This window comes from Aquarana catesbeiana, linkage group LG02 (assembly GCF_042186555.1).
Source record: "Aquarana catesbeiana isolate 2022-GZ linkage group LG02, ASM4218655v1, whole genome shotgun sequence".
NCBI classification, from domain to species: Eukaryota; Metazoa; Chordata; class Amphibia; order Anura; family Ranidae; genus Aquarana; species Aquarana catesbeiana.
This window is the reverse complement of record NC_133325.1, coordinates 183,310,730-183,333,186: the sequence shown is the minus strand read 5'-3', so window position 1 is coordinate 183,333,186 and position 22,457 is coordinate 183,310,730. Positions and strand designations below refer to the sequence as shown.

Genomic DNA, 22,457 nt, shown 5'->3' with positions numbered 1-22,457 from the left:
TGATTTTAATACTGATTTAAGATTGAAGTTGGGCTTTCATGACTTATGTCATTCCAGCACTTCAATAGGCTCAGCTCTCTTCCAGGGTATTTTAAATTTCTTGGCATGCAGACCAATTCAGATGTCAAATCTTCAAATCCAATCCTGTTGGACAAGAAAACTTTTCAATCATTAGTGAATCAGTAAATATGAGCAAGATCCTGCAAACTCTTGATTGTACCATCAAGTGCCTTTTACTGGAAAAAGAACAAACCCCTTCCTCCTCTTTGCTGTTCACTTGAAAGAATCTCCAAATTAATTTATGGCTATCATGCATCGCAAAAGTCTGTGTCACTTGCAGTGGTCACTATAAAAAAAGTCATTCTTTTAAGATCTGTATCTCTGACAAACAAACAAGATGTGTGTTTAAATTGAATATTGGTGTTCTTTGAGTATTTCTATCAGATCTTTGCAGTATTTCAATATGAAACTATTCCTTTGTGCAAGACCAGTCTTCTCTCTATTTTTGTGCAGGGTGACTTGTCTTATATGCACCCCTTTCCTGTAGTTTTCTGCAGACAGTCTGTAATGGGGTGGGCCTGCTAGTTTTCTCCCATAGCTGTTCTTTGCACAGGACATGTGCAGCAGAGTGCTGATGTCTACAAGGTAATAGCTTGGTTTGCAACAGAATTTGGTGCGCACAAAGTGGATTTGTATCTTTTGTGGCTGTTGAGGAATATATATTTAACCACGTCAATACCGGACACTTTTACCCCCTTCCTGCCCAGGGCAATTTTTACCTTTTAGGGCTGTCACACTTTAAATGATAATTGCGCGGTCATGCAATACTTTAACCTGGCCTTTCATTTTCACACAAATTAAGCTTTGTTTTGGTGGTATTTAATCACCACAGTTTTTTTTTTTTTGCTAAATAAACAAATAAAGACTGAAAATTTTGAAATAAAAACAAGTTTTCTTTGTTTTTGTTATAACATTTTATAAATAAATAATCCTTTATCATAAATTTAGGCAAACAATTTATACTGCTACATTTCTTTGGTAAAAAAAATATCCCAAATCAAATACCCCCCAAACAACCCTTGTTTGGAAAGTAGACAGCCTAAGGCAGGGGTAGGCAACCCGGGGCCCCTCTAGCTGTTGTGGAACTAAATTTCCCATGAGGCATTGCAAGGCTGGCAGGTACAATTACTCCCTGAGGCATGATGGGACTTGTAGTTCTGCAACAGCTGGAGGGCCTCAGGTTGCCTACCCCTGGTCTAAGGTATTTAGTAAGAGGCATGGCGAGTTTTTTGAAGTTTACATTTTTTTGGGAGAATGAAGAAATTAAAAAAAAAACAATTTCACAACTATTTTTTTTTTTACATACTGTCACCGGTGCAGTAAAGAGTCATCATTTAACTGGTGTGGTGGTGATCAGGGACACTGGCTGGTGACAGTAAAAAATAAAAACAAAAAATAAAATGTTTTTTCAATCTTTTCAGTTTTTTTTATTTATTCATTTATTTTAATTTTTTTAAGGAACATGTTTATTCGTAAATAAAAAAAATTATACAAACAGGTTTTACATCAAACAGTGTACACGGAAGGGGGTGCAGTACACGTATAAAAATACATTATCAATAACGTAAACTAGAAAGTATAGGCAATCATTACTGTTGGTGATGTACAGTAGCGTTTTCCATATCATAGACAAAAAGCTTTCCTGAACAATATCAACATATAGTAAGGCATAATACTTATGAATGACTTGGGACAGACCCTAACCCCTTTATGCGATAGGTTTTGCATATCTATTCATCACATGTATTTGTGTTATCAAGCCACTTATCCCAGATCTTGTGATACTTAGTAGGACATCCCCTGTGCTTAAATCTAACCTTTTTATATGGTAAGGACATATTTACCGCTAAAATCCAAGCCTGGAAAGTGGGAGGGATGGCCCTCATTCAATGTCTAGCCACTAGCTTTCTTGCACTGAAGAGCGTTTCGTAAAGAAAAGTAGCTGAGAATTTGTCAAGGGTGACGTCTGGAAGCAACCCCAGTACACATAATTTTGGCTCCAATTGAACAGGCGACCCCATATTGTCATGTAAGAATTTGATGATTTGTGCCCAGTAGTTTTGGATATCCGGACAAGTCCAAATAAGATGAAAAAAAGAGCATGAGTGACTCGTACACCGTGAACACTTTGGGTCCTGGTTCTGAGAGAATTTAGCAATTCTCGCAGGTGTCAGATAAGATCTATGTATTATGTACAGCTGAGTCAGGCACTCCGGAAGCTTCGGAGAGACTTTCTTAGTATTTTCTAGGACCTTGTCCCAATCAGAGTCATCCATTGGGCCAATGTCCTCCTCCCATCTAAGTTTCGCTGTGTCAATGATACCCGCAATCGACGTAAAGGGTTGATATCAGTTTGGCTGGGTCTGCCCCTGTAATCACATCTACCAAAGATAGTATTTGTGGGTTTGGGAAACTATCTGCAAATTGTGCTTGTAAAAGCGTGTTTTAGTCGCATATAGCTAAATAACATGTGCAAGGGTAATTGAAACTCAACACTAAGTGATTTAAAGTCTCTTACTCCTGTCGGGGTAATTACCTGATGTAGAAACACTATCCCTTTGGCGGCCTGCCTGGCAGCACCCGGAAGAGATGACAGCTCCTTCAGTTGTGGGTTGAGCCAAAGGGGTGTATGTGAGTGGAAAAAGTCAGCTCCAATCAGTTTAAGCGCTATCTCCCAAACGCGTCTGTGCTGATGCAATAGAGATCCCTGGCCACCATCCCCCCTCCTGCCAACCCTGCCTCTAAATAAGACTTGTAAAAGAGAGTGAGTATCTTTGTTAGGCTTATTACAAGCAAGGGCCTGGTATCTAGCGCTATCTATATTGTGAATATAGTAAAAGTGCGGTATTTGTGCAGCTATATAATATGCGTGAAAGTCAGGAAGGGCTATCCCCCCCGATGAGGTTGGATTTTTAAGGGTATTCCAGGCTAACTTATGTCTACTAGGGGCCCAAACAAAGGAATTGATGATTTTGTCAATTGTTTTAAATACTTTAAGGGGGATAAGTACTGGTGAGTTCCACAACACATACAGGAACTTAGGCATTATGATCATTTTGATAAGGTTGATCCTACCCATTACCCCTAGTGGAAGTCTTGCCCAGGATTGTATATGAGATTTAAGATATCTGAAAAGCGGTTCAATATTATTGTCTAGAAATTCCAATGGGTCTCTAGTTATTTATATTCCTAAATATTGGATAGATGCAACCCTCTGTAAGGGGAGGGAAGCTGAGAGGCTTGTAGGGGATGATACATCTAGAGGCAGAATCTGTGATTTAGACCAATTCATACGTAGTCCCGAGTGTTTACCAAAATCCTCGATAGTCTGTAGGGCAATCTGTAGAGACGGGCCTGTGTCTTCTAAATAAAGGAGCATATCATCCGCATAGAGGCTCACCGTCTCCACCAGACTCCCCACACGAAGACCCCGTATGTTTGGAGTATTCCTGAGGGAAACGGCAAGAGGTTCCACCGCCAAAGCGTAAAGTAGTGGGGAGAGCGGGTCCCCCGTTCAAGAGGGAATGGATCCGACGTCCTCCCGTTCACCGTCACTCGGGCTTCAGGGGAAAATTATAGCAATTTAACCCATTTAATAAAATTGGGTCCAAACCCATAACCCCTCAAACACTCCCAAAGATATCCCTACTCCACAGAGTGCTACCACTGCCCTGTTCCCTATCATCTCGTGGGCTGCTTTAATGTTCATGTATAGACGACGTAGATTCATGGCTGTATTTTTCCCAGGCATGAATCCCGTCTGGTCCAGGTGAATAAGGGATAGGCGAATGGCTAAAATTTTGGCCAATATTTTTATGTCAGCCTGAAGCAGCGAGAATGGGCGGTAAGAGTCTGGGAGTTGGGGATCCTTGCCCGGTTTGGGAAGTACTATGACTACCGCTTGGCGAAATGAGTGGGGAAGGGATTCAGATTCAAAAATATGTTTATATAACTTGAGTAGTTCAGGGACTAGTACCTCTGAGTAAGCTGCGTACAAATCCAAAGGTAGACCATCCAACCCGGGGGCCTTTGCGGGCGCCAGGGATGCCACTGCTGCCGTAATCTCGTCCGCGGTAAGAGGGGCCTCAAGGTCCGCCAACTGGGATTCAGAGATTTGTAGGAAAGGAATATTTTGAAGAAAGGCCTGGGTTTCCTGCGCGGTAACCTTTACTTGAGAGGAGTAAAGATCAGCAAGGTATGTCCTAAATGGCGCTGCCACCAACGAGGGGTCTGTCAGTAATGCATTGTTTGAATCTATTAGGGAGACTTCCACTGTTGGTCTAGTATCTTGCCGAGCCAGATAAATCAACAATTTACCTGCCCGCTCTCCTTGTTCAAACACCCTTTGCTTTGAGAAGAAAAGCTTCTGTTTGGCCTTTTCGAAATGTAATTGATCCACTATACGAGTTTGAAACTTAAGTGCTGAAGCTTTGTCAGACGTAGGATCTATCCTAAACTCGTTGGTAATCGAGTCTAATTTTTCAGTGGCCTGTTGAAGTAGTGCCTTTGAAGAGGCTTTCAATATATTTATACGAGTTGACAAAATGGCACGGACATGAAGCTTAAATGACTCCCAGACCATGTCAACTGAAGCTGTCCCCCGGTTAGTATTAAAGTAAAACTGCCACTCCCCAGGTATGTCCTCCTGATCCCCCATAGCAGAGAGCCAAAAGGGATGAAGACTCCACACGCCGGGCCCTACTTGTGGGGCGAGCTGCAGGGAAGCCCAACATGGAGCATGATCAGATAAAGACCTAGTGTGATAGCCTGAGTCTGTTAACAAGGGGAGTAAAATATTCGAGATTAATATAAGATCTATTCGGGACATAGTGGAGTGTGTTGCTGAAAAGCAGGAGAACGCCTTAGTGTCCGGGTGTTTATAACGCCATGTATCGGTAAGTAAGAATTCCGTTAATGTACGCCCGGAACGGGTAGTGGTGGGGGGTTGAGCGCTCCGACTCAGCTGCAACCTGTCCACTGTCGGATCCAAAACCATATTGAAATCTCCGAGCCAAATGGCAGGGATCGTGGGGTATTGCGCCATGAAGAGAAAGCCCTCGTTAACTAGATTTGAAGTATACAGTGGAGGTATGTAGAATGCCATTATGAAGTATTGAGTGCCAGACAAAGTACAATGCAAGAAAATGAACCTGCCCTGAGGATCCGTCCGCACTGAAATCAGACCAAATGGAGTGGTCTTAGCAATTAGGACGGAAACTCCCAGAGAGTATGGAGTGTGTGTGGCATGATAAGCCCAACCTATCCACGGGCGTTTTAATGCAATCTGAAGTTGACCAGTAACGTGTGTCTCAACCAGAACAGATATGTCAGCCCGGTAGGACTTAAGGCATCCAAAGATTGCAGTACGCTTAATCTTGTCACGTATCTCTCTGACGTTCCAGGTTAGGAACTTTATGCTAGCCATATTTTATTTGTTGAGTACTGTTGAGACACTGGTCACATATCTTTGCCCAAGATATACTCATCCACACCCCACACCGTATGGGTTTGACCCAGCAACCCAAAATCAATTTATACCACGTGTGTTGGCTTCTAATACATTTCAGTGTAAAATAAACAATATTCCTTAAATGCAACTGACAACAAAACCTTTCCCCTCACCCAGCCCTCAGCCTCCCCAACTTGGCTGGGGCATATAACCCAAAACCTGTGCGAATGCAACGTAGCATCTTGCTACACTTCCATAGGAAAAGTTATCGCACTACTTAAACTTTTACCCGCTGATGGCTCTTTAACAACACTGATATCAGTGTAACTACCGCCAGCTAAGGCGAACAAACGCTGGTGGTAAACCCAGCAATGAGATTATCAGATGGTACAACTCAGCAATATCCGTTAAATATACAGTGGGGACAGAAAGTATTCAGACCCCCTTAAATTTTTCACTCTTTATTATATTGCAGCCATTTGCTAAAATCATTTAAGTTCATTTTTTTCCTCATTAATGTACACACAGCACCCCATATTGACAGAAAAACATAGAATTGTTGACATTTTTGCAGATTTATTAAAAAAGAAAAACTGAAATATCACATGGTCCTAAGTATTCAGACCCTTTGCTCAGTATTTAGTAGAAGCACCCTTTTGATCTAATACCGCCATGAGTCTTTTTGGGAGAGATGCAACAAGTTTTTCACACCTGGATTTGGGGATCCTCTGCAATTCCTCCTTGCAGATCCTCTTCAGTTCTGTCAGTTTGGATGGTAAACATTGGTGGACAGCCATTTTTAGGTCTCTCCAGAGATTCTCAATTGGATTTAAGTTAGGGCTCTGGCTGGGCCATTCAAGAACAGTCACGGAGTTGTTGCGAAGCCACTCCTTCATTATTTTACCTGTGTGCTTAGCGTCATTGTCTTGTTCGAAGGTAAACCTTCGTCCCAGTCTGAGGTCCTGAGCACTCAGAAGGTTTTCGTCCAGGATATCCCTGTACTTGGCTGCATTCATCTTTCCCTCAATTGCAACCAGTCGTCCTGTCACTGCAGCTGAAAAACACCCCCACAGCATGATGCTGCCACCACCATGCTTCACTGTTGGGACTGTATTGGACAGGTGATGAACAGTGCCTGGTTTTCTCCACACATACCGCTTAGAATTAAAGCCAAAAATTTCTATCTTGGTCTCATCAGACCATATAATCTTATTTCTCACCATCTTGGAGTCCTTCGGGTGTTTTTTTAGCAAACTCCATGTTGGCTTTCATGTGTCTTGCACTGAGGAGAGGTTTCCATCGGGCCACTCTGCCATAAAGCCCCGACTGGTGGAGGGCTGCAGTGATGGTTGACTTTCTACAACTTTCTCCCATCTCCCGACTCCATCTCTGGAGCTCAACCACAGTGATCTTTGGGTTCTTCTTTACCTCTGTCACCAAGGTTCTTCTCCCCCGATAGCTCAGTTTGGCCGGACGGCCAGCTCTAGGAAGGGTTCTGGTCATCCCAAACGTCTTCCATTTAAGGATTATGTAGGCTACTGTGCTCTTAGGAACCTTAAGTGCAGCAGAATTTTTTTTGTAACCTTGGCCAGATCTGTGCCTTGCCACAATTCTGTCTCTGAGCTCTTCAGGCAGTTCCTTTGACCTCATGATTCTAATTTGCTCTGACATGCACTGTGAGCTGTAAGGTCTTATATAGACAGGTGTGTGGCTTTCCTAATCAAGACCAATCAGTATAATCAAACACAGCTGGACTCAAATGAAGGTGTAGAAACATCTCAAGGATGATCAGAAGAAATGGACAGCACCTGAGTTAAATATATGAGTGTCACAGCAAAGGGTCTGAATACTTAGGACCATGTGATATTTCAGTTTTTCTTTTTTAATAAATCTGCAAAAATGTCAACAATTCTGTGTTTTTCTGTCAATATGGGATTCTGTGTGTACATTAATGAGGAAAAAAAATGAACTTAAATGATTTTAGCAAATAGCTGCAATATAACAAAGAGTGAAAAATTTAAGGGGGTCTGAATACTTTCCGTCCCCACTGTATATATCTGACCGATCGCTCAGCCGTGATAAATAGCAATTAGAATAGTCTATTCAAGAACGAAAATGAAAGAAAAAAAACAAAATATAATTATTAACCCCCTCCACCCTCCAAAAAGTAAAGAAAAAGTAAAATAGAAAAGGGGGGAGGAGAAAAAAGAAAAAATATTCAAAAGGTTTCCGGCCACAAAAGTTTGAAAAGTCCTTGTGGAGGTGAGGTGAATGAGTGAATAAAGTAAGGACAACTGTGACCCACATGCGGTTAGGCCCATTCACCCCTCACGACAGTCACAGAAGGGAGACTTTCCCAGTCAGAGAATGGCAGTAGATTACCTGGGGCCCTTGGTGGCAGTCATGATGGTATGGCCCAAGTGTACCTTTTGCAACCGTAAAAGGGGGTGAATGCCGGGTAGCACTCAACACATCTCCCGTAAATGTAGTAATAAGCCCCCACTAGTTGATGCGGAGATGTTCTAAATATGCTTCAGAAGCATGTGAAGTGGGGGTCAAGTACGGATTTATTATGTGAGTCAATGTTTGCAGTATGAGCAAGTGAGTCAACTTACGATAACAAAGAGCAGCTTGCCGAAAGTTCTATCAGGCAGGACGGTTTCTCTCCGGTTCACGCTGATCCAGCCAAGCCGATGCGAGCGTCGGATCTTCGAAAAAGTGCGCTTGGTCCTCTCCCACCACGCGGAGACGGGCTGGGAATAGCATCGCGTATTTTAGGTGATGGGTCCTCAAACGCCGTTTAACCTCCCTGAATCGAGCCCGTTGCTGCTGGACCTCCGCAGAAAAATCCGGGAACGCCAGCACATACCCCGATTGGAAAGGTATGTTCCCCTTGGTTGTAGCCAGGCAGAGGATGGTATCTCTGTCCCTGTAGTTCAATAGCTTTGCTATAAATGTGCGTGGCGGTGCACCTTCAGGTGGACGGCGTGCGGGCATACGATGGGCACGTTCCACCACAAATGTGGTAGAGAAAGCCTCTCTGCCGTATGCGGTGACCAGGAGTTTCTCAAGGAAAGTGGCTGGGTCAGGACCCTCAGAGCCCTTCGGCAGACCAATGAAGCGGAGATTAGATCTGCGGGCACGGTTTTCGAGCTTGTCATGTTTTTGAGCTAGTTTCTGGATTTGGCACTGCATGTCTTCCTGAGAGTGCTGTAGGGGATATAGCGTGTCCTCCGCAAGACTTAATCTGGTCTCAGCTATTGTGACCCACTCCCGGATTTTGGTCATATCCTGACGAATTAGCGATATGTCCACCTTCACCTCCTCTATCTTGGTTGTTAGCACTGATTGGCACGGTGAAATCGCTTCCAGGACCTTCGCTGTGTCAGCCGCCTCGTGTTCTGTATGCGGGGCAGCATGTGCAGCTGCAGAGTCGCCATCTTGCCACTCTTGGTCCCGGTCTAGTCTCCGATACCTATCCAAGGATGAGGAGGCTGTATTGTTCCTCTTTGACGGAGACATATCCGGGCAGGTTGTAGTCACACAAATATAGGAGAAATTGTTTGCTGGAAATATGCAGGATATTGTTAGCAGGATCTATCATGAGCGGAGCTCTGCTCAAACATGTCCTATCACATTGCCGTCCAGGCCACGTCCCCTTGTTTTTATTTTTTTACGATAACACGATACTACTTGAGGGATGTAATCAGGATTTTTTTTTAGACACTATCATTGCCTATATAACAGTGAATATTACTGTTATAAACAATGATTTTTTTCTGAATTAATCTATTAATTTAGTGTGTACTATTGTGATTAGCCGTGATTGGCCACACCTAATCACATAGTACAGATGGGCTGTGATTGGTCCTAACACAGGCTGTGATTGGTCCTGTCTGTACCATGTGATCACTGTGATCAATCACACATTGATCTATCTTCATTTAAGTGGGCTTCAATCTACCCCGCAGATCATGCAGTGGCACGGTCCGTGGGGAGCACGCCCGTTCGATCCTGGGAGGTCATCATATGACGTCCACCCAGAACGGGAGCATTATATAGACAAATGATGGCAGGGTGGGAAGCAGTTAAAAGAGCTTTGTTTGAATATATTTCAATATTCAGTTGATTTCAAATGCCAAGGTGGACCTGCTTGCCTTCCAGAGGAATGCAAAACTTCCTGTGTTTTTCTTTTTGAACATAAAAGACGCAGTTCTGCAGAAAAAAATGCTATGGCTTATCTTTGAAACCTATATTCTTTTTTACGCTCCTCTCCAACTGGTCCTTCAGGGGGATGAGAAGGAAAGTCAAAAAATGTAAGGCCCATTTTTCTTGTCCTCAGTAGTTCCTTAAATTGTTCCTGATAAGAAAAACCTCCATTCTCAGGTGCAAACTCTGCACTGTGGCACCAGGTTTCTCAGACTTGTAGTCTGGCTCTTAAATTTCAAGGGGAAAGAATAAATGACATCCCTTTCAGGAGGAGGAACATTCAACCCAGAGCATCTATAAGGGTTAAGAAAACTTAAATTGTCTGTTTTCTTGCCCCAAGACCTGCTAAACGTTGTACAATTCCTGTGAGGAGTTAACGTGGGTCTCACCATCAGCACTTTTGAGGTACAGGTGGGAGCTCTACCAGTTCTTTTGGACTCAACTTTATTGGCCAATTAGTTTGGGAAGATAAGTTCTAAGGCCAGACAATGTTCTTCTCATTGTAACATGTTCTCCCAATGTGATCTCCAGTTCTGTTACTGAATTAAACACAGGTACAGCACCGGATCTGTGTCTGCACACGTCTGCACCACGGGAGGATTCAGGGGGGGGCAACAGGGCAATTGCCCCCTCCGAGAAATTCGTGATTGGCAGGCCAGTCAACGAATGAATGAGCGGGCGGGCTAGTCAGCGGGGGTTGGCAGGTGAGAGAGAGCCTGAGCTGGCATGTCGGCAGATGAGTGAGGGGGGTCGCCAGGTGAGTGTGCGTGCGTGCAAGGCAGACATCGAGTGAGGGGGTGGGCCGGTCCGCAATTGAGCGGAGAGACTGGCCAGTCAGTGAGCCGGCGGGCGAGAGCAGAGAGATGACATCATCTCACTGCCCACCTTGCATCACTGCAGTTCTGCCCTCACTGTACAGCCATGGGCAGCAGAGAGATTACATCATCTCTCTGCTGTCTGCCTTCACTCTGACAATCTGCACCTTAGCAGGCCAACGAAAATAAGCAACATGTGGCAGGTGATGTGACAGTCAGCAACATGTGGCAGGTGATTCTACAATCAGCAACATGTGGCAGGTGACGTGGCAAGTGTAATCCGCAAGGTTGGTGGGTGATGTGGCAAGTGACAATCAGCAACATGTGGCAGGTGACGTGGCAAGTGTAATCCCCAATGTGTGGCAGGTGACGTGGCAAGTGTAATCCACAATGTGTGGCGGGTGATGTGGCAAGTGACAATCAGCAACATGTGGTGGGTGACATGGCAAGTGTAATCCCCAATGTGTGGCAGGTGATGTGGCAAGTGACAATCAGCAACATGTGGCAGGTGACATGGCAAGTCTAATCCGCAATGTGTGGCAGGTGACATGGCAAGTGACAATCAGCAACGTGGCAGGTGACGTGGCAAGTCTAATCCCCAATGTGTGGCAGGTGACGTGGCAAGTGACAATCAGCAACATGTGGCAGGTGACGTGGCAAGTGACAATCAGCATCTGGTGGCAGGCAAGTGACAATCCGCAGCTTGTGGCAGGGACGTGGCAAGTGACAAGCTGCATCTGAAGGCAGGTCGACGTGGAAAGTGACACACTCGGGGCTCCCTGATTCTGCATTATGGTGAGTTGAACCATTTTATTTTATATTACAATGTAATAATAGAAATAATGCGCTTCAATCATCCTCACTCCATAACAATCATGGTGCAGTGATGATGAAAGCGCCAACACCAGCCATTGCCCTGATAAATTGCCCGTAAAAAAACGTATTTTCTGGCAGTGCCCCTCCTGAGACTAGACTCTGGATCCGCCCTTGATCTGCACATGCGCAAGATTAAGCGTTGCATAGAATAGATAGAGCGGGACAATGGCGCATATTTGGTGGCATTGCCCGGAAATCAAAAAATTCTGGGGGGAGATTAGGCAAATCATCAGTGAGATAACTCACATTGGAGTCCCTGATGATCCATGGGTGTGCTTATTCCATGGATTTAGATTACCAACCAGGAGATATCTGGGAACACTTTTACCACAACTCTTGAACGCGGCCAAAAGCCTCATACCCAGATTCTGGCAAGAAAGAAGGTGCCCTACATTACAGGATTGGTATAATAAAACAAATGAAATCCAAAACCTCGAATATCTGAGATACAGTGAGGGATTGGGAATGGAAGAGTACAAAGAAAAATGGAGGGACTGGTCAGAGTTTAAGTGTACAATCAGGGCTGCTGTGGCGATGGGAATTTAATACTTAAAACGCGGTCTTGCCCCTTAAATAGTCAGAGACTTGTACGAAGTAAAGGGAGAAGAGAAAAGAGTTGATTTGAACTGGTGGGCCCTAAGGAGTGGGGTGGAGGGGTAGGGTTGGGGGGATTGAATTTGGGGGGGGGGGGGTAGGATTAAGGATGGATCTAGGGGAGTTTTTGATATTTTATGATTGTCCCTAGTTAAGAGAGGTCCCACTAAAGGAATCGGTTGTGTGTGCTGGGGACATTTATATTCGTAACTGGGGAAGAGAGGAAAAAAAAAACAAAAAAAAAAAACCTGCCACTATGATGTGAAAACGAGTCAGGAAAAGATTGAACTGTAAAGTTGAAACACGCCTCCCTAAACACGGTCTCTGATGTGGTGAGTAAAAAAAAAAAAAAAGGTGGGAGCTTTACCAGTTCTTTTAGACTCAAATTTATTGGCCAATTAGTTTGGGAAGATAAGTTTTAAGGCCAGACAATGTTCTTCCCATTGTAACATGTTCTCCCAATGTGATCTCCAGTTCTGTTACTGAATTAAACACAGGTACAGCACCAGATCTGTGTCTGCACACGTCTGCACATGCGCAAGATTAAGCGCTGCATAGAATAGATAGCCTTTTCCCTGTGATGTAAAGAGAAATATGCAAGTGTGGGACAGGACATGTAGCTGGATTTGAAGTGTGGCAAAACTGAATCTTTGGCCTTGCTTTGAAGCATCATGTAGATTCAACACACTCAAGACAGTCCTGATTGCCATTACCTCACAATAATTAGTGAATTAGAACCTTATCTGACTATGCTTGATGAATGTATACAGATATTACAATAAAAATCTACTGAAAGAACAATTAATTTAAAATGCAACTTTGGGATTATTCATAAAACTTGGCGGTTCCTAGGCTCTATTATAAATAAAAATTTTGCTTTGCTGCTTAAAATAAATATGGGCTACACACATTTTTTAGTAGCCGTGCGTCTTATCACTTTTGGCATAATAGCTTGTACACATTAAACAAATTACACATGCATGCCTGTTTCTGTATCCACTGGCATAGTTACAGTTCAGTTTACTTCCTTCTAAACGGGATTCCTGCATAGGATTTTTCCAGATACCTCCATTGGGTGAATCAGTGGGATCTGGGTCAAAGTGTGGCTCATGCAAATCCATTCCATCATCCTTAATTATCAGCTGTTTGCATGCCGTGCCCTTTGCCCTTCAGTTGGATTACTATACAGTAATCAGTTCTGTTAAAGCAAATGTATTCTCTCAACCACATCTTCTTAGATTGTTTATACTGTATATCTTCACTAATTAATGTACAAAATATTTTCAGGTATGGCTAAAACGGAACTTCAGCAAAAAAAAAAAAAAAAGTTTCCGCTTTAGATAGATGAGGGAAGGATTCAAACCCCTGTCAAGTTTTTAAAACTGTTTTTTTTTTAGGTTTCCTCTCATTTTCTATCCTGGTGACCATACAAGAAGTGAGGAGAAATCTTTCCATTAGAAACATAAACAGCAATAAAGCCTGCAAAGTTTCTTACCTTCCCCATGCTATACAAAGCTAAAGAAAGTAAATATATATGTGTGTGTGTTCTGCTTGTAGTAATTTAGATGTGATTTTAACATTTTAAAAAGCTATTTCTTCCATTTTTATTTTATTAAATCTAAACTCCAGTTATGGTTTTTTTGCATAGTTACATTGGGTCAGCTTGGACGTAAGTATGCAAGTGCCATACCCATGGGACTGTTATGGAAGCAGACAATTACTGTAGTAGTCGCCATTATTAGATCACTACAGAATCCTGAGGCATTCTCTGAATGGACGAGGCGGAGAGGCTCCACCTCCAATCATAGATCACCTTGCATTCATTGCAAAAAAGTTCAAGGCACTCTGTGAATGGCGTCCATGGCCAGCAAATGTTCCCCTGTATGTAGCAGGGCAGGCACTTGGCAGAGGACCTGGAAGACAGCAGCGATCACTGTAGTAGTGATTCTCTGCTTCCACATTGGTCCCACGGGTATGGTATATGCATACTGTACTTGTAACTATGCAATAAAATCTATACCTGGAGTTCAGCTTTACATTTATAGATTGGCAGATAAGCAGCTAGAGGCGCTGTGAATTCATTATTATAATTATTCTACATAACTGCTTAAAGTGGTTGTAAAGGCAGAAGGTTTTTTTTTTTTATCTTAAGGCCCTACTACTTAAAAAGGGGGGCAAGTTGCACTCATAAGTAATGTAAAAAGTCCAAACTGTGATCAAAACAGTCCAAGTAACAAAGATAAATAAACAGATAAATCCAAGGCAATGTGAAACTTGAAATATAGTAGACAATCCAAATAAATCCTCCTTCATGTAACACCACCAACATTGAAAATAGGATGTGCCCTTACCGCAAAGAATGGACCCTCTATTGTGGAAGGTCAAAAATGCAATGGGAATTATCAGCTGTTAGGTGACCCTGGAACATGCAGTGCAGATAATGAATGTCTCTCCAGCCGTCCATCCCTCACTCTTCACATATCCTCAACAGCATATACTGGAGGCAGGACTTTACTGGACAGTCTCAACAGTGCTCCCCGCTAATACTTACCTGAGCCCCATCTCTATCCAGTGATGTGCATGAGTGCCTCAGCTATCCGGGACTCTCCCTCCCAATTGGCTGAGACATAGCAGCCGTGCCATTGGCTCCCACTGCTTTCAATCAATGTCAGTTAGCCAATCAGGAGAGAAGGACGGGGCCGAGCCGAGGCTCTGTGTCTGAATGGACAGGGGGGGCTGCGGCTCGGGTGCCCCCATAGCAAGCTGCTTGCTGTGGGGGCACACGACAGGAGGGAGGGGCCTGGAGCGCCGACAAGGGACCCGAGAAGAGGAGGATCTGGGCTGCTCGGTGCAAAACCACTACACAGAGCAGGTAAGTATAACATGTTTGTTATTTTAAGTGAAAAAAAGGAGACTTTAGTATCACTTTAAATCAACTCTGTCCCCTACAGCAGAAAAATTAGACGAAAGGTAGCCTGTAAAAGAAGACTAGTTATATTTACTAGAGCAATGAACAGTGACTTCAATCTTCACTCTCTTTCAGAGCTATGTCCACTGTTGGCATCTGACACTTTCAGGTGTGGTCATGTCTCCAGCTAAAGCTGGCTGTACAGGCCATACATAGATCGAAATTCAGCCATTTCAGCAGGGACCAGACTTATTTTAATCCATGTGAGAGCAGGGTGGTTTGAAAATCTCCACTTGATCAGCGTCTCCAGCTATAGCGGGTAGCGCTGGTCTGTGTATTCTGATGGAGGCAGAGTCTCCCCATTGTCAGAATACAATAGCTTAGCAGTGGTGCCAACCATCAGTACTTTTACTGGCAGCCAGTAATAAACGGGCACTTTCTCCTGCTAGTAAATGCCAGTGACAGAAAAGGCTGCCAGTTAAAAATATGGCTGTGAAACTCGGTGCAGTTCTGGTTGAGAGCCGGCCGAGACCATCCACGTGCCTGCTACAGTGTGTTCGGGTGGCGCCAGTGGGGTGCGGGTCTGGCGGAGGCAGTGACTGAGCAGAGCGGCTGGAGCCTTGTGTGCGGGTCTGCTGTATGGGAGCAAGGCAAGCCGGGTGCGGGACTTTCAGTGCTGTTTGGACTGGAGTGGACTAAAGGGACCACCTGGCATGGAGAGAGACTGTCACGGGGACTCAGGAGGGGATATGTCGTGTCGGTGAAGTGTCATCATCATCTGTGCTGCTGCACACTGCTGTCAGTGTCACTGTGGGAGTCAATTTCATGTGTGTGCCGCCCATTCTAATCCTGTCCCTGAGCTGCTTATTTACTATATTGAAAATAAATTAGGGAATATGTTTTTTGCCTTAATATCTACCCTAAATCACATTGCCAATCGCATATTGTACATGTTTGTAGCCTAAATACTGACATTTGCACTTAAAGCTGTAATTTTGTAACTTTCGGAAATGCCAGTAAAAACTTGGCTGTGCCAGTAAATTGTGGATGTCATGTCAGTAAATTTCAATCTAGTGGGTTGGCAACACTGTTGGCAGCATGGATTCCCCCCATCCACATTGGGTGTGTGGATGGGGCGAATGAAGTCCTGTTTTTGTTCCACCTGCTGGTTCAAACATAGTATTTACACTGCTCAGGCAACAGGCAATAGACAGCTATCTGGAGCAGGTGTTCACCGCGGCTCACCACCACCAACTTTGCAGGTTCAGAAAAGGGAATGGCTGCAAACCACAACAGAGCTGAAGCAATTAAAATCCTTTATTCGTCACCATGCCAGACAAAAAACAGGAACACTGTTGACGCGTTTCACGCGGACAATTCGTGCTTAATCATAACAAAAAAATAGTACAGACCCAACAGGAAATGCACCTGTAGCAAATTGGGAATCAGCCTAACTATTGCATGACATGTGGACACAGCTATTTAAAACCATTGATCAATGTATGCAAACATAACCAGAAAGAGAAAAAGAAAAATGACCCACCAAAAATAATATATATGTTCTTGAAATAATTGATGATTGTGTAGTGGTGGATAAAAATGCACAACTCCCGAAGAGAAAAAGAAAACTTTTTTTTTTTTACAACAATTGTTATCCAAAAACGTGAGATATGAAACACAAAAGCGAAACAAAGTTACCACATCAAGTGTTGCACCATGACATTGGTGTGTGCATAAGATCCACCATACACGATTACACAATTACATAATTGCAAAATAATTTGAAACAGAAGAACTTATATAATGATGATAATAAAGATGGCAGTGACCTGCTGGTTGAATGTCGTAAAATGACTAATGTATGGGCTGTGGTTTTATCCCTTGTCCATATATCACTAGTGGGAGTGTATTGATTTAGTGAGTCAATGGACTCACAAAGTTGCATTATGAGCAAGAGCATCAAATAAACATTAGGATTGGTTTACTAGTAGCACCCTCCTAGCTAGGTTGCTAACAGCTTTAGGCAAATTTAGTTTTTGGCTTCTCTGTAGCCAGTGGAGTGAGGTTTGATTGCTTTTGGCCGTTCTGCTATTTGCAGGCTTGGCTGCTTTTCCCTGATGTCTGGTAGCTTCCAGAATTCAGTGGATGTAAGAGGCAGATCCTCTCTTGCATACCCATACAGCTTTAGTCAATCGGTGGCAGGAAGAGTGGCCAGCAGGGGGCTGAGGTGTATATTAGTATGCTGGGGCCTGGAACAGCAGGGTCCTTGTGCTGAAGGAGAAGAACCAGCCTGAGAGCTGTGGCCCTCTGGGGCTAACATCTACAGTTTGTAAGAGATCATCTGGGTCCCATCTCCAGCTAGAACTAGAGCACCCACGTGCAGAGTTCCTGAAGAGCAGTGCAGGAACTCCACAGAGGATCTGATCTGAAGGCATACAGTACAGAGACTGGCTGGTACTGCAGGAAAGACTTCAAGTACACAGGGCACAGTGAGTATAAGCCTAAAAGATCCCAGAGGCTGTCCTTTCTATTATTATTATACAGGATTTATATAGCGCCAACAGTTTGCTCAGAGCTTTACAACATGAGGGCAGACAGTACACTTACAATACAAATCAATACAGGAGGGATCAGATGGCCCTGCTCGTTAGAGCTTACAATCTAGAAGGGAGGGTCACGTGGAAACAAAAGGTACTAACTGTGGGGGGTGAGCTGATGGAGAAAATGAAAATACAGTTGTTAGGTGGGTGTAGAATAGGCTTCTCTGAATCGGATCGTAATAGAGTAGGACCTTTTGGGAGAGTCATTCCAGTTTATTGGCTCAGGCTTTACCTTCACAATGGGGTCCCCTGAGTTGTAGTTCACTAGACACTGAATACAAGAGAGGGTGGTTGCACCCTGAGGAGACAGTTCAGTTAGAAGTGTCCCCCATTATCTTTCTGCTAGTTTGGAGTATCCCAGGGCTCACCCGCACCCTACCCAAGTTACATAAGCAAATAAACCACACTGCCCTTTTTCTGAGTTGAGAGACTGTGAACTGCTATGTGCCTGGCTGCTATGTGCCTTGCAGAGAATGGAATCTGGGATAAATCAGCCAGCCTGGTCTAGGCTATGTGCTACATACTAAAAGCAAATAGACTCTGCATTTTGCAAGTGCAGCTGCACAAATTTTCCACAGAGCTTAGTTAATGTGGTGAAGCTTCACTTTGAAAAATAATGGAAGAAACCTGCGCTAATGAGCAATACGTGATAACAAATAAATGACAAATAAATAAAGTGCAGCTGCAAAAAAAACTTCAAATATCCATGAAGTGATAAACATATAAATAAAACTTTTGTGCGCTAGCAGTAATTAAATATATAAATGAAGAATGCCTAGGAGACATAATGTGTGTGTGAATCCCAGCAAGAATAATAACAACAACAAGTGCATAGAATCATAAATCCAGCAAAATATTAGCATAAACCAAAAGTAAGTAGTCACACATCAAGGCAACTCATAATCAGTCCAAGACAGGATTCAAAAAACAAGTAGAAGGAAAAAAAGTGCACTTGTTATATCTCCTCACTGAATCATGGGAAATAATGAGCTATAATGAGCTGAAGAGACTCTTATCGGATGTGCATTGATTGCAGAAAAAGGAGTAAAAGATGTGCGCTTACCCCAATCGTTGGACCTCCTCTCTGGCAAGGTCGTATGGGCTTGCAGATATAGCCCTCTGCAGGGACAGAATGTTGATATCCGGGTCTTGACAGCATGTACCACCGACTCCAATATGGTCCGGACACTCCAACTGCTCCAACATCAGAGGGGGGACTTAGGAGTGGAAGAGTTCATGTTCAAGAAAAAAAACATAAGGAGGAGGACTCCAATAGTGTGATAACGTTTGGGGTTTTATTGGTTAAAATAAACCACAGATGTACATATAAAAAATTCCAATAGGAAAACTATTTTTCATAAAAAAGCCGGCATAAACAAAGGCAGAACGCCCGTGCAAATAAGAACTTCGGAACACGTGATGGCAAGCACTGCGAGGCCACGCCCTACATGTTTCGTCATACGTGACGTCTTCTACGTGCCCCGTAGAAGACGTCACGTATGACGAAACATGTAGGGCGTGGCCTCGCAGTGCTTGCCATCACGTGTTCCGAAGTTCTTATTTGCACAGGCGTTCTGCCTTTGTTTATGCCGGCTTTTTTATGAAAAATAGTTTTCCTATTGGAATTTTTTATATGTACATCTGTGGTTTATTTTAACCAATAAAACCCCAAACGTTATCGCACTATTGGAGTCCTCCTCCTTATGTTTTTTTCTTGAACATGAACTCTTCCACTCCTAAGTCCCCCCTCTGATGTTGGAGCAGTTGGAGTGTCCGGACCATATTGGAGTCGGTGGTACATGCTGTCAAGACCCGGATATCAACATTCTGTCCCTGCAGAGGGCTATATCTGCAAGCCCATACGACCTTGCCAGAGAGGAGGTCCAACGATTGGGGTAAGCGCACATCTTTTACTCCTTTTTCTGCAATCAATGCACATCCGATAAGAGTCTCTTCAGCTCATTATAGCTCATTATTTCCCATGATTCAGTGAGGAGATATAACAAGTGGACTTTTTTCCCTTCTACTTGTTTTTTGAATCCTGTCTTGGACTGATTATGAGTTGCCTTGATGTGTGACTACTTACTTTTGGTTTATGCTAATATTTTGCTGGATTTATGATTCTATGCACTTGTTGTTGTTATTATTCTTGCTGGGATTCACACACACATTATGTCTCCTAGGCATTCTTCATTTATTTATTTAATTACTGCTAGCGCACAAAAGTTTTATTTAGAAGCTTCACTTTGCAAAGAATACCCAATCAGTTACAAGGAAAAAGGGTAAATCTCTACTTGGTGGGAAATCAGGGCTATTTGGGGAGATCTGTACTATGGGTAATATTGGCTTGGGGATGGATATTTGAACAGGGACCAGGAGGCTCTGTGAAAGGAAATGGAGGGAACACAAAAAAAGACCTGATGGGGCATTCATTATTTTGCCTTTACAGGTATATTGACCATGTCATCATACCACATATTAGGTTTGCCTCAGAATGTCACTGCAGCAGATCACAATATTATACATGTCTCACCTGTTTGGTCTTCTGTTTCCACTGTCTCTGTATCTTCCTCCATGAGTTCAGCCACCTCTCTCGCTTTTCTTACAGACTCAGGGGGCCATCGCAACTCTCCACTTTCTATATCTATTATATCAGTTGGTTCCACCACAATAGAGGGCAACCTTCCTCTCATCTTCACCGGAACTTCCTCTTCCTCTTCCTCTGGGTCAGGGAATATCTTATTGAATTGTAGAGAAAGAATAATTTTGTGAAAATATTGCTGGCAGGGTTTACACACGTAGAATTTTGAGAAATGTAAAAGTGATTCTAAACCTTTTTTTTTTAAATAAACATGTTATACAGTACTTACCTGCTCTGTGCAATGGTTTTGCACAGAGCAGCACCGATCCTTCACCTGGCACCCTCTGCCTTCTGAGCCCCGCTACCTGCATCCATAGACACCCCCCCCCCCCTGCCTTGTCATAGGATTTAATTGACGGCAGCAGGAGCCAATGGCTCCCACTGCTATCAGTCTGTCCTGTGAGGAGGGAAAAGAACAGAGAGAGCCACTTCTCTCGTGCACAGCACTGGGTGGAGATTGTCCTCAGGTAAGTATAAGGGGGCGCTGGGGAAGGGGGATCCTGAACAGAGAATGCAGGTAGGTAAAAAAAAAAAAAATTAAGGCTTTAGAAGCACTTGAAGCTTATTTGTCATTATCATGTTCAACATTGTACCTTTACACCAACACTATCCAGTGGTTGAATCCAACCAGACCTGCATGTATGCAAAAAAGATCACAGACCAGGACTTAAGTTGTAAAAGATTACCAGTGCAACATACTATTTTATTTTTATTTTTTTCTAATTACACTTCCTTATTTGTAGGTTGTCAGGTAAAACAACTACTGTATTTCTGGATCTGCTAAAATAAGGGTCTCCAAACTTTTCTGTTCAAGGGCCACATTGTATATTTTAGAAAAAAAATTCAAGGGCCAATTCTTGATTAGAGTTCCCCTTACACCAGGGTTCCTATTAGGGCCCTCTCTTACATCAGGGTCTTCATTGACGTCCCCCTACATCAGACTTCCCATCAGAGTCCCCCTCACATCAGAATCCCCGTCAGAGTTTCCCTCACATAAGATTCCCAATCAGAGTTCCCCCTACAACAGATTCCCATCAGGGTTCCCCCCCACATCAGATTCCCCATCAGAGTTCCCCCTTACATTGTGTTGCTTACTTCAGGGTCCCAATCAGAGTTCCCCTTACATCAGAGTCCCCATCAGTCTCTCTTACATCTGAGCCCCTCCTTACAACAGAGTGCTCCCCTGTGTCATGGTCCCTGTCAGAGTCCCCCTTACATCAGAGTCCCTATCAAAGTCTTCCCTTACTTCAGAGCCCCTATTACAGTCCCCCATTACATCAAGCCCCCCCCCCCTTACCTCAAAGTCACTCCCTACATTAGTGTCCTCATCAGAGTACATCAGAGCCCTCATTTACATCAGGGTCCCCATCAGAGCCCTTAAATAGATCAGTGTCACCATCAGAGCTCCCCTGAATCCTTAATGTGTGCACATCGAAGATATGCCACTGATTCTAGCTGCGGGCTGGATAAAATCCTGTAGGGGGCTCAATGTGGCCCATGGGCTGTAGTTGGGGACCCCTGATCTAAAAGATTTCTTTGTAACACAGTTACATGCAATATCCTTGTGATGTCATCTTGGCTAATCGAACTCTGCCCCACTTTTCTTTGAAGTAATTGATCACTGCAGTAATAATATATTGATTGCTGGTAACAATGGGAAATTCTGTTTATAAGTGATCTGTTCCTGCAAAGATGCATAGGGGGCTGGATAACATGTCTCACACACCCTTTTATTCTCAGGCCCCAGTGAATATGTCCAGTGCTCCTACATTTGTACATTTTGCATGATCAATAAATGGTTATGCCACAAACAAATATATTAAATCAGTGCCACGCAATACTTTACAAAACAAAGATTGTGAACTAGAAATAATATCTTGTGACAAAAGCAATATCTTATCAATACCACAGAAAACTTAAAGACATTAAAACAATAGTTACATTTTTCCATACATTCTTATTAAATGTGAAATTCAAAGCATAAATGTTCGTGATGATATTTTTCGCAAATGTTTTTCAAAGTTTCCACTGTATAAATAATTCTTTAGAGTGATCTTTCACCACTTGTGTATATCCCTTCACCAACACTCCTATGCTCTTACCTTATGTTCTGACCTAACAAACAGGAGGTCTCATATGCTTTCCCCTTTAAATGGGGTCTCCTATACCATGGCTGTTGCTTCTCTCTCCAGCATCCAGATGTTCCTTAATCCACCTCCATCCTCCACAATCCATTGATCAAAATGTATTTAGAGCTCAAAAAAGAAGAGGATATACTGTATAGTGCTATCCATATAAAATATAG

At 43.3% G+C, this 22,457-nt stretch overlaps 1 protein-coding gene across 2 annotated transcripts in view; it reads right to left on the bottom strand.

Moving 5' to 3' along the window:
* Nucleotides 1-22,457, bottom strand: part of LOC141127490 (protein LBH-like) — a 64,322-nt gene that overhangs the window by 15,636 nt on the left and 26,229 nt on the right. For both annotated transcript variants that reach the window (XM_073614001.1, XM_073614002.1), the window contains exon 3: nt 20,045-20,249. In XM_073614001.1, the coding sequence (XP_073470102.1) occupies nt 20,045-20,249 (205 nt within the window). The remainder of the gene's footprint in view (nt 1-20,044; nt 20,250-22,457) is intronic.